Source organism: Schistocerca gregaria, chromosome 5 (assembly GCF_023897955.1).
Source record: "Schistocerca gregaria isolate iqSchGreg1 chromosome 5, iqSchGreg1.2, whole genome shotgun sequence".
Taxonomy (NCBI): domain Eukaryota; kingdom Metazoa; phylum Arthropoda; class Insecta; order Orthoptera; family Acrididae; genus Schistocerca; species Schistocerca gregaria.
The window spans coordinates 424,021,585-424,038,965 of NC_064924.1; the positions used below are offsets into that span (position 1 = coordinate 424,021,585).

At 42.4% G+C, this 17,381-nt stretch overlaps 1 protein-coding gene across 1 annotated transcript in view; it reads left to right on the plus strand.

The window, feature by feature from the left end:
* LOC126273368 (uncharacterized) overlaps nucleotides 1–17,381 on the plus strand; it is a 536,417-nt gene that overhangs the window by 445,587 nt on the left and 73,449 nt on the right. The window contains exons 9-10 of the mRNA XM_049976918.1: nucleotides 2,635–2,922; nucleotides 16,456–16,615. Coding sequence (XP_049832875.1) covers nucleotides 2,635–2,922; nucleotides 16,456–16,615 — 448 coding nt within the window. The remainder of the gene's footprint in view (nucleotides 1–2,634; nucleotides 2,923–16,455; nucleotides 16,616–17,381) is intronic.

Genomic DNA, 17,381 nt, shown 5'->3' on the forward strand with positions numbered 1-17,381 from the left:
ATGTTAATTAGTCTGAAACTAAATGAATGCAAAAGTTGCTAACGCCTTTCCAACATTAGCTCTACATGTATTTCATTTATTTATACACTGATCAGCCAGAACATTATGATCACGTACATAATGGCCGACATGTCCACCCTTGGCACGGCTAATAACAGCAACGCGTCGTGGCATGGAAGCAGTCAGGCCATGGTAGGCCGCTGGAGGAAGTTGCCACCTCATCTGCACACACAAGTCACCTGATTTCTGTAAATTCCGTGGAGGGGGTCGATGAGCTCTGACGCCACATTCAATTACATCTCAGATGTGTTCGATCGAGTCCACATCTGGCGAGTTGGAGGACCAGCAAATCAATTAGAACTCACTACTGTGTTCTTCGAGCTGCTCCATCACACTTCTGGCCTTGTGACACGGCACATTATCTTGTGGAAAAATGCCACGTCCGTCGGGAAACATGATCATCATGAAGGGCTGTATGTTATCTCCAACCATTGTAAGATACTCTTTGGCCGTCATGGTGTCTTGCACAAGCTCCACTGGGTCTACAAACGCCCATGTGACTGTTCCTCAGAGCATAATGGAGCCGCCACCAGCTTGTCTCCGTCCCACAATACAGGTGTCAAGGAGGTGTTCCCCTGGTAGATGACGGATTCGCGCCCTCCCATCGGCATGATGAAGAAGGTATCGGGATTCATCAGACCATGCAATGCTCTGCCACTGCGCCAACGTCCAATGCCGACAGTCACGTGACCATTAAAGTCGTAGTCGCCGATGTAGTGGTGTTGGTACAATGCATGGGTCGTCAGCCGGAGTGTTCGGTGCTCTGTATGTTCAGACACACTTGCACTCTGCCCAGAATTAAAGTCTGATTTTAGTTCCACCACAGTCCGTCGCCTGTCCTCTTTTACCAGTCTGCCCGGCCTATGACGTCTGACATCTGTAATGAGGGGTGGCCGCAAACTACACGATGTCTGGACGTGTTTTCACCTTGGTTTCGTCACGTGCTGGACACGCTCACCCCAACACTCCTCGAAAATCCGAAAAGTCGTGCAGTTTCCAAAATGCTCGTGCCGAACTTCCAGGCCACCACAGTCAAACTGAGATAGATCGTACGTCTTCCACATTCTACACATGGACAACATGTTCACTAATACTACATGCACCGTGCGTGTGTCTGACTAGCAGTCATTCCCTGTTCCCTGCCAGGTGACGCTATTGTCTTCTGGACGGATGTATATCGATAGTAGGTCGAGGGTAATAATGTTCTGGGCGATCAATGTACATACTTTTGATGTACTTCACCTGAAAGTTAGCAGTTGAGGATATGTATACATATGCACAACGATAATGGAGTTTTAAATCACTGCTGTTTTGTAGTTAGCATAGTTTCTAAGTAATCTAACGGATTCTAATTAACCAAATGAATATAACAGATAAAGAAATGAAGCTACATACTCCATGAGTTAATGTTCAAGATATTTAGTACTGTGTACATGTCATAAAAATAACATTATTGAAAGAATTTGTAAAACAAAATGGACCGGGGGGGGGGGGGGGGGAGGACATAACAGCTGGAAGGAATCCGCCTCCTTTATCACAGGGTGCATTAGCCTATTTTTTCCATTTATTGGTTGGTATTGAGTTTCAACCTGCTGCCTAGGTAGTAGAGTAAGTCGTGATACTGCTCTTGTTCAAATTTTTAACTGATTGTAGATGTATTCGAGGTTCAACAAGTTGAGGATAGTACTGAGCTGTCAAATGGAACTTTATGGTTCCAGATACCGTTTGAAATCTCAGGCACCTATAAGATATACATACTTAGCTGTGTTATGTTAGTAAATTGCAACTACGTCGCTTATGACAATAGTACGTAGTTACGACTAATACGCTAAGCCGGCCAAGGTACCACACTGGTTAGCACAATGGACTCGTATTCTGGAGGACGACGCTTCAAATCTCTGTCCAATTATCCTGATTTAGGATTTCCGCGATTTCTCTGAAATTCTTAAGGTAAATTCCTTGATGGTTTCTTTTCAACAGTAAGGCCAACTTCCATTCTCATCCATTCCCTAACTAAGATTCTGCTCTGTCTCCATGTCTGTAATGATCCTTCGCTTAAGGGACGTTAATCTATAAACCTCCCTCTCTATTTTTACTACAGTTGTTAGTATCATTAAATAGTCAATATCCTGCTGTATATGTTTACAGTGTGTAATAACGCGCAACACTTACTATCTCCGTCCGAACAGGCCTTAGAAGGCCCAACGGTACCGACCAGCCGCCGTGTCATCCTCAGCCCACAGGCGTCTTTGGATGCGAATATGCAGGGGTATGTGGTCAGCACACCGCTCTCCCGGTCGTACGTCATTTTACGAGACTGGGGCCGCTACTTCTCAGTCAGGTAGTTCCTCAGTTTGCCTCACGAGGGCTGAGTGCACCCCGCTTGCCAACAGCGCTCGGCAGACCGGATGGTCACCCATCCAAGTGGTAGCCCAGCCCGACAGCGCTTAACTCCGGTAATCTGACGGGAACCGGTGTTACCACTGCGACAAGGCCTCTGGCACTCACTATCTAGTATTACGATAATATTTACGGAGGCAGGGCTCACTTGATGTGTTGTCTATCGGACTACAGGTGGAGGCGGCGCTGCTGGAACCTGCCGGCTGCCTGCTGGTGTCCGGCGCCAGTAGCGGTGCCAGCGAGTGCCTGCCGGAGGAGGCGCTGCAGATCGTCGAGACGGCAGACCTGGCGCTGACCGGCTCCGGTGGAGGCGGCGGGGGCGGCGGGTACGCGCGGCAGCCTCCCGTGGGGGCGGAGATGCAGGGCCGGGGGCCGCCGGCCGCCGTCAGGCCGCTGCAGGCGCACCACCACCGCCGCAGGCTCTACTTCAATCCCGTCTTCTTCGAGCCGGACATGCTCAAGGTCTGCGTCCCACAGCTTTTCCTTTTCTTTGTAGTGTAAGCTGATTTTTAAATCTTTTACATCTATTGCGTTGGCGCATAAGTTCGTAGCGTTTTAGTTTCTCATGTCGGTATTCTGGTCGCTATGGGTTTATTTATCGATTGTAATTTTTTGTTTGTATTTCAATGCTGATATTTGAGTTTCCCTATAATCGTTTTGTCGTTTGGTGATAATGACTAGAGTTGTGGACGCTAGAAAATGGTATGCCAAGAGAAAAAATCGGAACATTTCCGACATATTCTTATGTTTGAGTTCAATGGAGGACTAACACCAGCAGAGGAGTCATATGGTACAGATATATTAAATGTTACAGGATTCAAGATAGCTTCTTACTTCTGTATAGAAAATATGGACAAAGGAGGATTTGCCATTTTTGTCAGAAACTGTTTTGATTTCAAAAATACTGATATTAATAAATTTTGCTCAGTGTAGCACTCAAAAGCTTGTGCGACAGAAGTAGGATTTCATAATAAGTATATACTAAGCACCTTCAGGAAATTTTAACCTCTTTATAAAATATCCGGAAGGTCTATCGTCCCACCTCACAGCAAAAAAACAAAGAAATCATGGTTGCTGGTGATTTTAATGTGGATTTATTGAAAAGTTGTGTCAGTGAACAATTATTGCAGTCAGTAATACTTTTATTCAATTGAATTCCTACTTTGAACTTTGCAATTAGGATATGTAACTGCTCTGGAACTGCTATTGCGGTTCTAGGCGCGCAGTCCGGAACCGTGCGACTGCCACGGTCGCAGGTTCGAATCCTGCCTCGGGCATGGATGTGTGTGATGTCCTTAGGTTAGTTAGGTTTAAGTAGTTCTAAGTTCTAGGGGACTAATGACCACAGCAGTTGAGTCCCATAGTGCTCAGAGCCATTTTTGAACTGCTATTTACAATATCTTTGTAAACAAATCTAGGGAAAAAAAGCTGTATCACAAAAGCAATAGTAAATCTGATCATGACATGCAGAATCTTGTGTTAAATGTTGAAACTTGCTAGGATAAAAAATCTATTAAATCTGGGTACAAGAGGGTAAAAAATGAATCAAAAATTCAGAAGCTTAGAAGACTGCCCAAAGACGTGAACTGCATAGATGTTAACAATACATCTGACTCAAATGGAAAAGACAAAGCATTCATTTATAAAATTACTTCCTTGTTGAAAACTGTTTCTCCCTAAAGGTAACTCAGATCAACCAGAAGTCTAAAAATAAACCATGGATTACATAAACAATAAAGATATAGTGTTGGACAAAAAGGAGACTGTATCTATTATCTAGGAATGGCTCTGATGTTAGCGTTATAATGCATTACAAAGGATTCTGCAAAATATTGAAGCAAGTAATCCAGAAATCTAAGCGGCTTTATTACGAGAAAAAGATAATTACACCAGGCAACAAAATGAAAACTATAAGAGATATAGTGAAGACAGAGACAGATGGGACCAAAAAGGAAGAGGAACAAACGGCTCTAAAACTAAATGAGACGTCGGTAACAAGTTCTTGTAGTGTTGCAAACTTCTTAAACAAGTACTTTGTTTCTGTTACTGACAGCTTGTGATTATCGGGTCTGGTAAAGAGAGCAATGGAGTATCTGAGACCAGTCTTTATAAATAACTTCAGTAAAATGGGAATGATACTCACATCTCCCAGAGAAGTATCGTCCATCATAAAATCCTTAAAATCTTAGAATTCTAGTGTTTATGATAATATGTCATCAAAATTAATGAAAGAGTGGTCATGTAAGTTGAGTTCTATCTTGAGTTATTTGTATGATCAACCTCTTATCTATGAAATATTTCCAGACTGCCTAAAATATGCTGAAGTTAAGCCTATTTACAAAAGGGGGATACAGAGATACCATCAAACTACCAAACAATTTCACTTTTGCTGGCTTTTTCCAAAATATTTGAAAAAGTGGTATTCAAGCGTATCCTTAGGCATCTGACTACAAATAATATGTTGTCCAAGTCACAGTTTGGGTTTCTCAAGGGTTCTGATATAAAGAAAGCTAGTTACACAAACAGTGAGAAAGTACTTAAAATTCGTTAGATAACAAATTATAGGCCACTGGCATTTTCTGTGACCTGTCAAAAGCCTTTGACTGTGATTCACAGTTATAATATTATGGTGTCACTGGCACTGTTGCGAAATAGTTTGAGTCTTATCTAACTAACAGGGAAACAAAGGCTGTCGTTGTGATATACCTGTGCAGTAAGTAGTAAGTCTTCATCTGATTGGGAATTAATTATATGTGGTGTTCCTCAAGGTTCCATCTTGGATCCATTGCTTTTTCTTGTGCACATTAACGGCCTCTCGTCTGTTACATTGCCAGATGCTAAGTTTGTTTTGTTTGCAGATGGTACAACCACTGCAATAAGTAGCAAGTCAAGTACAGACGTAGAAATGTCTGCTAATCAAATTTTCACTGATTTTAACAAATGGTTTAAAGCTAACTCACTGTCATTAAACTTTGAAAAGACCCACTATATGCCAATTAGAACCTGTAAAAGATTTCCCTCCAGCAAGAGTGTAACATACGAAGACATGCAGATCGAAGAGATTGACAGTGTTAAATTTCTGGAATTACAACTTAATAATAAATTCAGGTGGGAACGGCATACTACAGAATTGCTGAAGCGCCTAAACAAGTCGGTATTTGCAGTGCGGATGATGTCATATGCAGGAGATATAAATAATTAAAAAACTTGCATACTTTTCTTACTTTCATTCTATCATGTCATACAGGATCATATTCTGGCATACTTGTCAAACCGACTAAAAGTTTTTATCGTGCAAAAGCGTGTAATAAGACTTACTTGTGATGTAAATTAAAGAACTTCGTGTAGAAACCTGTTAAAGGAACTTTGTGTTCTAACCACTGCCTCTCAGTATATTTATTTCTTATTGAAATTTTTTGCAAGTAATATTTGCAACCAACAGATCTATACACAGCATCACTGCTAGAAATAAGAATAATATACATAAAGCCCTAAAATCACTTACTTTGGTCCAGAAAGGGGTCCAGTATTCAGGAGCATACATTTACAATAAATTGCCAGCGACCATAAAAAACCTGGTTTTAGATAAAACACAGTTTAAGCAGGTTTTGAAAGACTTTTTGAGAGGAAACTCTTTCTGCTCTATATATGAATGTCTTAACACGGGCTATTAGACCAGCTTAAGTAAAAATGTCTATTAGATTTCAGTTTTGACAGCATGTGGTCACAACAGACAAGATTAGGTATTTTGTGTACGATAAATTTATTAAAAGTGCGTAACTATCTTTCATCATGACAGAGTATCAATTCTGTAAATATTAGCAGGTCCTGTTTACTGTAATATATTCACCTATTTTGACAATCTCCTGACAAATGACCAGGGTAGTGAGTATTATATTCAGATGTTTTACGTTTTTTATATTATACTTACTGACATGTTCCGCATCAACAACAGTCATCTTATTTTTGGCTCTATGAAGCAAAAACTGAATTTAATATAATCTAATACGCATTTGCCCTGAGTATAGAGATAATGTCATGGGACTGAGCACGGCAAAAAAATTGTTTTCTCCTTTTAAGGAGGACCTTTTTGACATTAGTTACTCTACACGCTCATGAAGACCTTTGGGGTTTGATAATCGTTTAAACGCATTAATCAACAATGATCAACAGCAGTGTACTCGGGAACTGTGATCATTCCACCATCGTGCAACATTTGCATGCAATGGGCAAGCTCCAAAAATCGGGTGTATGCCCTAAGCCCAGATGACAAAAACCAGCTGGTGGCCGTATGTGCACCTCTTGTCATCAACTGGCTCGTGAACAACACTGACCATTCCTATCCTGTACAGTTACTGGTGACGATAAATGCTGTCTTTAAGCTAACATAAGGAAAAGAAAGGAATGGTCGAGCCCAAACAAGACAGCAACTCCCCATACAAGAACCTGCGCGCATCCACGAAATATAATGTTATGCATCTGGTAGAACAGTGACGGTGTGGTATGCTAAAAATTGCTTTCCCGAAGTGTAACTATCATTGCTGACATTTACTGTCAACAACTGAGACGTCTTGCAAAAGCACACCAAGAACAACGACCAGGAAGACTGCGTGAAGTGATGCTGCTGTACGGTAGCGCTAGCATGCATTTTGCTAGACTGAGAAGAAACGCTACACTGGAGGTGGGTTGGGTAGTCATTCCGCGCCCACCTTATGCACCTCATCTTACGCCCTCAGATTTTCATCTTTTGCACACTCTATCAAACAACCTTTAAGGAACTTCCTTTTCGGATGAAAATACACTCCGAACCAGGGTCGACGAGTTCTTCGGACTCAAAAAGTTACCCTAGCGTTCGCACACTCTTGTAAGTAGTGAAGAAGAATGTATTATTGATGACTAAAGTCTCCGTTATATTTGTCTGTTGTTTTTATTAAACTTAAGAAAAAACGCTTCGAACTTATGCACCAACCCAACAATACCTCATGCCGCCTTACGATGTGTGGCGGATGACACGTGGAATATCACTATTATTTCAGTCACACAGTGAACGAAACGGAAAATAACGAAGACAAACCCGAAATATTGATATACGGTAGTTTTACCACGAAAGATCATTTTAAGCCTTCTCCTTTCCGTCATCGCATGAACGATGAAATGTCAGATACTGAGATAAGCGATTGTAGAATGGAAAGTCAACTCAAATACTGACTTGTGGTAAAGTGTATGGACCGAAAGTGATCACCATGACATTCGATAGGAATTAGGCGAAAGAACTTGCTGCCCTTCTAGCGGTAGGTCACTAGAACACTAGAACAACGGAAGGGTACCTAGTGTTTGGAAAAAAGCACGGTTGATTTCCGCTTTCAAGAATGTTCGTTGGGACACACAAATATAGCTCGAAATTACTGTTGTTAATATTTTCTAAAATTATGGGACACCAGTCATACGCCCGTGCTTCGCAACTAAGATTAAAGTACGCTTTAAATGCCCTCGCTTTCTAGGGTTCCGCACCTAAGTTCGTAAAAAATGAATCCTTCTAGCATCAAGTCGTCAACAAATTCGTTTTTCTTAGCTAAGAAGTCAAACATAAATGGAACGCATAGAAAGAAGCAACGCACTTTCGTTAAGCTTTTTAATTCATAAAGCGAAATCATTATATTCGTATATCCTAGCCAGGTATGTCCATTGTTAATTTGTATTCGTAAAGATAAGATTGCAGCGCTTACTTCTGTTACAGCCGTAAATTTCCGAAAATATTTCTGTCACTGAGGTAATAAAAACTAACAGCGCCCTCGATTGTTTCTTAGGTGTGCTACGCCTTCACAAAGGTAAACATCCGAACTACCGACGAGGAGAACACGGCAAATGCTATAACGTTATTTCCCAGAATCTTAGCTTAACGGAAGATGACCTAAAATAAGCGAGCCCATGTCTCAGTTTATCCGTAGATATTCGACCGTTTCTCAGAAAACGACGATCAAAGTTTTCGAAGTATGTTCTGTGCCTTTTAGCAAGTAAAGAGTTCAACTGAAGAGGTGGCAAAATGGTCATGGTCGCGGTTTAGCGCTTACGGCCCGTATTCGAAAACCTGCTATTATTTTTATTTTGTTTTTCATTTGTCTACCCATTTTCGTGGTAGATTAGTGCACAAATGTTTTCAAATGTATTTTGAAATAACATCGTCCTTATTCGTCTACTAAACTGTATATCTGATGAATGAATTACACGTAAAAATGAAAAGAAAAAGAAAAGTCAATTGCTGAATCGAAAAATTATTTTTAATTGTTTTCGGTGAAACTCCTGAGGCGTATCTTGGTGCATACTCAGCTGGAAGCGCCAATTTTCGAGAAAGTTATCAGTTATACGTGGTTTGCCGTGAAATTAATGCCAAAGCTTGAAATCATCAGCAATGTTAACGAAATGTCTTTCCCGAGTGAGATCCACACGAAGAAATATCGCTGTGGCCATCCTGCCTTCGCGCAATGGTCTTGGTGCTCGGAATTCCTATGTTTCGAATACTTCTACGATTAATATCATCCAATAAGGAAGCACCAAATCTTCCTGAAGAATGAAAATGAAAATAAAACATAATAATTAAGAACTGATCTCAGAATTAAATATAAGAATGTGAAAAATTAGAAGGATTGTAACCCTCGAAAGTGCAACACACACGTATATGCATTCGAAATAACAGGCAACCAGCTGCAAAATTCGGGTTAATTGAACCATTATTTTGCAACTGGTTGGCTGTTATTTCGAATGCAATGAAGCTCTTGCATGCACAGTTTCTGTGGCGCAGCCATGTTCAAAATCTTGACACAAACATACACAGGGTGAGTCACCTAACCTTACCGCTGGATATATTTTGTAAACCACATCAAATACTGACGAATCGATTCCACAGACCGAACGTGAGGAGTGGAGCTAGTGTAACTGGTTAATACAAACCATAAAAAATGCACGGAAGTATGTTTTTTAACACAAACCTACGTTTTTTTTAATGGAACCCCGTTAGTTTTGTTAGCACATCTGAACATATAAACAAATACGTAATCAGTGCCGTTTGTTGCATTGTAAAATGTTAATTACACCCGGAGATATTGTAACCTAAAGTTGACTCCTGAGTACCACTCCTCCGCTGTTCGATCGTGTGTATCGGAGAGCACCGAATTACGTAGGGACACAAAGGGAACGGTGATGGACCTTAGGTACAGAAGAGACTGGAACAGCACATTACGTCCACGTGCTAACACCTTTTTATTGGTCTTTTTCACTGACGCACATGTACATTACCATGAGAGGTGAGGTACAGGTTCGACGGGCGTTTCATAGGACGTGGAGGACGCATAAATTGGCCAGCCCGTTCTCCTAATCATACACCTCTGGACTTCTTTCTGTGGGGTACGTTAAAGGAGAATGTGTACCGTGATGTGCCTACAACCCCAGAGGATATGAAACAACGTATTGTGGCAGCCTGCGGCAACATTACACCAGATGTACTGCGGCATTTACAACATTCATTACGCCAGAGATTGCAATTGTGTGCAGCAAATGATGGCCACCACATTGAACATCTATTGGCCTGACGTGGCGGGACACACTTTATTCCACTCCGTAATTGAAAACGGAAACCACGTGTGTACGTGTACCTGTTCGGTGCTCTCCGATACAAACGATCGAACAGCGGAGGAGTGGTACTCAAGCGTCAACTTTAGGTTGCAATATCTCCGGATGTAATTAACATTTTACAACGCAACAAACGGCACTGATTACGTATTTGTTTATATGTTCAGATGTGCTAACAAAACTAACGGGGTTCCATTAAAAAAAACGTAGGTTTGTGTTAAAAAACATACTTCCGTGCATTTTTTTTATGGTTTGTATTAACCAGTTACACTAGCCCCTCTCCTCACGTTTTGTCTGTGGAATCGATTCGTCAGTATTTGATGTGGTTTACGAAATATATCCAGCGGTAACATTAGGTGACTAACCCTGTCTATTATGTAATAAATGTATAACCCTTACTGTGAAATCTAGTTGTAATTTTACATTTATAAGTAAAACAGCGCCCTTGTATCCCCTAACTTAATAAGAAACATTTGTGTAGTAATCTTCTGCGGACATGGAATGATAAATGAAAAAATGAAATAAATAAAAACAATAGGGTTTCCAAAACGGGCGCAAAAACTGAGAAACCGCGGCAAATCACTAAGCCAACAATTGCGCTGAGGTCATAGCGCTCTAAAAGTCATCTAAGTGACGTTAAAAACTTTGACAGTCGTTTCATTCGCGTATTGTGGGTCCTCCTCCACTGAGCGAAGTTTCTGGGAAATTAGGTTGTGGCACTTGCCGTGTACTCCTCGCAAGCTTAGCAGACTCCTGAAACTTTAAATCACGATATCTCCTCTTTCGTGACCCGATTTCAATGAAAAAAACCTATACGTTTCCCGAAGCAAATTTAAGGTACCTGTGAAAACCTCATGAGAAATCGTCTAGTAGATTTGGCGATTATGTGTTCAAGCAGACAGATACCTCGATTTTGCAGTTTTATTATTAGTATATGTTTTATGCTCAAGAATTATAAGTTTTCTGGAAAACGAATATTTGCTGTGTAAAAATCAACATGGGTACCGCAAACGTAGATGTTGCGAAACTGTGTATGTCCACGAGGTCCGCAGCGCTAGGCAACGTCGTACTATTTGATGCTGCGTTTCTTCACTTCAGTCAAGCACTTCGATGCACTGCTGCACTGTCGCTTACTGAACAAAATACGAGCTCACCGACTAGTGGACCAGGCTTCAGGTCTTCCTTGTAAACAGAATTTAACATGTCGTTACTAACAGAACGCAATCGACAAATTTAAATTTAATGTCAACTGTACTCCAATGGAATGTGATAGAGCCGTTACTGGATAACAATAGGGTTTGCGTAAAGGCTATTCGCGGACGATGCTGTTATTTAGAGGAAGTTTGCAACGTCAGAAGACCTGCAGAAGATCAACGACTGCTGCAGGGGCTGGAAGTTGACTCGGAAACGTAAATAAATGTAACGTATTACACATATACAGGTGAACAAAGGCAGTCCTGTTCGATTACACTACCTGCGATGAATCGCTAGAAACAGTCATCATAATAAAATGCGTACGAATAACCATTCGAAACGTCAAAGTGGAACAACCACATGAAAAACTGTATAAAAACCACACATGAGGCTGAGTTTACCTGGAAGAGCCTTAATGAAATGTATGGGGGATGTTTAATAAGTAAAGAAACAATTTTTTTCTGTAAGCAGGCTAGTTTCATCCAGGATTCCAATACAACACATCATCCCCCCCCCCTTTTGGTACAAAAACCTATTTTTAAACATAATCTCCGTTCAATGCGACGGCCTTACGTCACCTTGTTAGGAGGACATGTACGCCTGCTTGGTACCACCCTGCTGGTCGACATCGGACTGAACGTTTTGCTGCATCAGTAACCTCCTCATGATCCACGTATTGCTTCTCCCGGAGCTCAACCTTCATTGGTCCAAACAGGTGGGTTGGTTTAGGTTGTTTGGGGGAAGATACCAAACTGCGAGGTCATCGGTCTCATCGGATTAGGGGAGGGCGGGTAAGGAAATCGGCCGTGCCCTTTCAAAGGAACCATCCCAGCATTTGCCTGGAGCGATTTTGGGAAATCACGGAAAACCTAAATCAGGATGGCCGAACGCGGGATTGAACAATCGTCCTCCCGAATGCGAGTCCAGTGTGCTAACCACTGCGCCACCTAGCTCGGACTCCAAACAGATGGAAGTCTGAACGTGCGAGATCCGGGCTGTAGGATGGATAATTAAGAACAGTCCAATTAATTTTTGTGTGCTCCTCTCCGGTACGCCCACTTGTGTGATGCCTTACGTTGTCATGAAGGAGGAGTTTTACGGCGACGGACACGCTCTACTCTTTTATTCGGTTTCCTGCTCAATACACTTCAGAGAGAATCGGTGCACCTTGAGGGAGGAGATCAAACAGAGAAACGCCTTCACAGTCGCAGAAGACCGCCGTCATGACTACCAGCTGAGGGTGCGGCTTTGAATTTCCTTTCCCGAGGAGGCGTTGTGTGGTGCCACTCGATTGATTGCCGTTTTGGCCGGCCGGGGTGACCGAGCGGTTCTAGGCGCTTTAGTCCGGAACCGCGTGACTGCTACTGTCGCAGGTTCGAATCCTGCCTCGGGCATGGATGTGTGTGATGTCCTTAGGTTAGTTAGATTAAAGTAGTTCTAAGTTCTAGGCGACTGATGACCTCAGATGTTAAGTCCCATAGTGCTCAGAGCCATTTGATTGCCGTTTTGTTCCCGGTGCGGTGGCGAACACATGTTTCATTACTTGTGACGATGTCTGGCAAAAAACTGCACATGATCAGCCTCGTAACACGCAAGTAATTAAGACGAGATGGTTCTCCGCTGATCTTTACGGTCTCCCGTTAGGCAGCGAGGAACTCCGCGGGCACTCACCGTTGAGTGCGTCTACTGCTGGATCAGTGTGTCAGCACTACCGACAGAGACGTCCAGTTGTGCAGCGTGGTGTTTGATTGTGATCTGTCGACCACCTCGAATGAGAGTGTCCGCACGTTACAACACTGCAGGAGTTACAGCTGCGTACGGCCAGGTGGTACGTGCAGATCAGATATTTTTGTGTGATCTCATTGCGATGATGACAGACGCCTTTGAATGCAAGTGCCTTTGAATATCTGCGATAACCTGGTTTTCAATCAGAAGAAACTAAAAAAAAAATATGTGGTTATATCTTATGGGACTAAACTGCTTAGGTCCTCGGTCCCTAAGCTTACACACTACTTAATCTAACTTAAACTAACTTACGCCATGGACAATACACGCACCCATGCCCAAGGTAGGACTCGAACCTTCGACGGGGGTAGCCGCGCGGACCGTAACAAGACGCCCTAGACCGCACGACTACTCCGCGAGGCGAAGAAACTCAATGACAGCTCTCTGCGTGGCACGCACATCCGTTACAGACGCCATTTTGAATGGTACGTATAGCGCCACCACCTATCCCAAATTAAAAAGAAAATTATACAGGCTTAAGCGGAAATATTTCACGATGTCCCACAGCAAATACTGCACTTTTTTTAAACCTAAATTTGCCAGTAAAAACATGTGCTGCATTACTTATTGAATGCCCCTCGTAATTGAAGCAATAAAAAGTGGGTTACAAAACGCTTGTTCGTTCGATTCTAGAGTATTGCTCATCGGTCTGGAATAATAGAAAAGATGGAGAAGATCCAAGGAAAAAAGGCGCATCTCGTCACGCGATAGTTTAATCGGTGAGAGAGCGTTAAGGAGATGCTCAAGAAACTGCAGTTGCTACAAGGGAGATGTTGTGCGTCACGGATAGGTTTACCGTTGAAATTCCGAAAGCGTACATTGCACGAAGACTCGAATAATATGTTACTTCCTCCCACATTCTTCTCGAGAAACGATCAAGTCTAAAAAATTGGAGAAATTAAAAGTCATGGTAAGGTTTATCGACAATCATTTCACGAATCGAACAGGCAAGAGTGGCATAAAAACCACACTGACTATGGAAAACAAATCCAGATGTAGATGTAGTACGTTATAGGGTGATATCTCCAGGCTAGTTTCTGAGATGTTGTTTATAACTGGTGATACGTAGAGACATTTGTTAATAGTTAGATTTATGAATAGAGCAAATCTCTTTTTTGAGTAAGGGTTTCTTGAACCTAGCGCTTCAAAGACGCCGAGAGGACATCGAATATCTAATCACTTATTTTCTAATCAGAAGAGGGTCTGCCTTCTAGGTTCCTCAAATACATGGATTGAAGCAGGCCATTTTGTACTTACAAGGGGACCGAACGATCTTCCCCTCATTGATTTGATTCATAATGACAGGGTGTGTAGTGTACGACTAGAACTTCAACGTATGTAAACAGGAAGACGGAACCCTCGGCCGTTTTCGAGAAAACAGTTCTAAATTTTAGGCGTACTTATAAACTTCGTATGGTCGCTAGTGTTCAAGGAGTTGCAGTCGAGTGAGTAAACATTTAGTTTCTTAGTCGCAACGTATCTGGATCTAATCTCGCTGCCGGTGCCTTTTCTTCATTCGCGCGTAATTCTAACAACGTACTTATTATGAATGTGCAAATTATCAATATTTATTATTTCCTAAACTCTACCCTGAAAAAATAATTTTTTTCGTAAGGAGGTTCAGTTATATCCGTATAGTCATTTTATTTATTCATTTATATATACACTCGTGACAAGTATAATGTGTAACGTATGGAACAGCGCATGAATCAGGATGATACTGATCGTAGAAATATAGAAAACAATAATTATTACTACATACCGCAAACGTAATTAACGCCGAATTTTTGAATGTGCATCGTCTTTTCAACGCATTTATTGAGAAACAAAAACTTGATTTAAATTCATAAAAGGTTTTCGTTTATCTTACAATTTCGTGTTGTACGAAGCATACTATTTGTTATGATTATGTGGGAATGGAAAAAAAATACCAACAACGAGATTCGATACAATAACCTCGCGTTTATGGAACTATGATCATACTTGCTGAATGCTTCCCACCATACAAAGTACGAGGGTGAGTCAAATAAAAACCTTAAATTTGTAATAACAAATCGAAATTTCGCGCCGTTATCCTGTAAGTTGGTAAGCGTACTACAAACAGCGTACAAAATGGCCTGTAGGTGGCAGCATACTGCAGATGCACACATACCGTCGCAGTATCAGTATAAAGATGGCTGCCCCACTTGCGACTTGCACCAGGGAGGAACAGCGTCCTGTTATTCGGTTTTTTCGTAGTGAAGGTGTGAAACATATTGAAATTCATCGACGAATGAAGATTCAGTACGGTGATGCATGTTTGTCACAGCAGTAAGTCTTCGAATGGAGATGGAAGCTCGCAAATGGTGTGACTTCAGTGGAAGATGCTCCTCGTCCAGGTCAGGCACAACGAGTTGTGACTCCACAGAACATTGCAGCAGTTGAAGCCATAGTGAAGGAAAACCGCCGAGTGACACTGAATGACATCACAGCATGTTTACAGATTAGTCATGGGTCAGCACACCACATTGTGACTGATGTGCTCCAGTTTCACAAAGTGTCTGCAAGATGGGTGCCACGGCAGCTGACTCCTGAAATGAGAGAACGATGTGTTGATGCTTGTGAAGAGCTTCTTCGGCGCTTCGATCGAGAAGGTGATGGCTTCTTTGCAAGAATCGTTACTGGGGACGAAACGTGGGTTCACTTCCACCAACCGGAAACAAAGAGAGCGAGCAAGGAAAGGCGCCATTCCTCATCACCAAATGATTTCCATATGTTTGGAACACTCAAAGACGCAATGGGAGGAAAGAAGCTCCGTTTTGATCAAGAGGTACGCCACGCGGTGCACGAGTGGTTTAGCGAACTACCAAAAGAATTTTTTTCTGAAGTAATTTATACTATTTGTAAGCGCTGGAGGACTTGCATTGACCGTAGGGGAGATTATGTTGAAAAGTGATACAGCTTTGTACCACTTCTGCACAATAAATAATATTTGGCCGTCCCGTGTGGCCGAGCGGTTCTAGGCGCTACAGTCTGGAACCCCGCGACCGCTACGGTCGCAGGTTCGAATCCTGCTTCTGGCATGGATGTGTGTGATGTCCTTAGGTTAGTTAGGTTTAAGTAGTTTACGTTCTAGGGGACTGATGACCTCAGAAGTTAAGTCCCATAGTGATCAGAGCCCTTTGAACCATTTTTGAATAATATTTAATAAAATATTTAAGGTTTTTATTTGACTCACCCTCGTATATAAGCACGCATAACATTTTCAAAACCCATTTTCTCGAAAACGGTGCCTTACATATCCTGTCAATATGAATGAAATTGGTGAGAAGTTCGTACGGTCCTCTTGTTACCTAGGAATTGTTATACGGTCCTGACACGGACCTAATGTGTCGTGCCGTGTTGTTGCAGTCGCCACCGCTGGCGGCGCTGGAGTTCCTGTCGAAGCTGCGGGAGGTGGTGTCGCTGTCCAAGAGCCGGCTGGCGGCGCGCCGGTTCGCGCCCTGCCTCATGCCCATCGCCGAGGGCGAGGACGAGGGGCCGGCGGCCGCAGTGCCCGCGCTGCTCGCAGGTGTGTCATTTGCGGCCCCTGCCCTGCTGCCTCTCTGTCAACAGCACTCTACAAAAGCGAGAGCCACACGAAAAAGTAGCCAGGCTCTACATCTTCATGACAACTCTACAATGCACACCTACTGCTAGACATCACTTTCAAACTACACTATAGGGTTAAGTGCTATGTCGGACGAGATTGCAAGATTTTTAGAAATCTGGACCGTCAGCCACCTGCAGGTATTGAAATAGGTAAATCAGTGGTGAAGGTTGAAAATTTGTGCCTCACCTGGATTCGAACCTGAATTCTCCGCTTCCCTACAACGGTTGCCTTAACCGATTTTTTTTATATTTTATTTTAAATCTCATATTCTTCGTTCCATTTGTTCGGGCGGATGTCCCATAACATCTGTTCGAGTTCGTCGTAGATCCATTCACACAGGTTTTTTTAAAAATTATTATTATTAGAGAGGATAGCTAACCGTCTGACCGAACACGCTGAGCTACACTACTGGCCATTAAAATTGCTACACCACGAAGATGACGTGCTACACACGCGAAATTTAACCGACAGGAAGAAGATGCTGTGATATGCAAATGATTAGTTTTCAGAGCATTCACACAAGGTTGGCGCCGGTGGCGACACCTGCAACGTGCTGACATGAGGAAAGTTTCCAACCGTTTTCTCATACGCAAACAGCATTTGAACGGCGTTGCCTGGTGAAACGTTGTTGTGATGATTCGTGTAAGGAGGAGAAATGCGTACCGTCACCTTTCAGACTTTGATA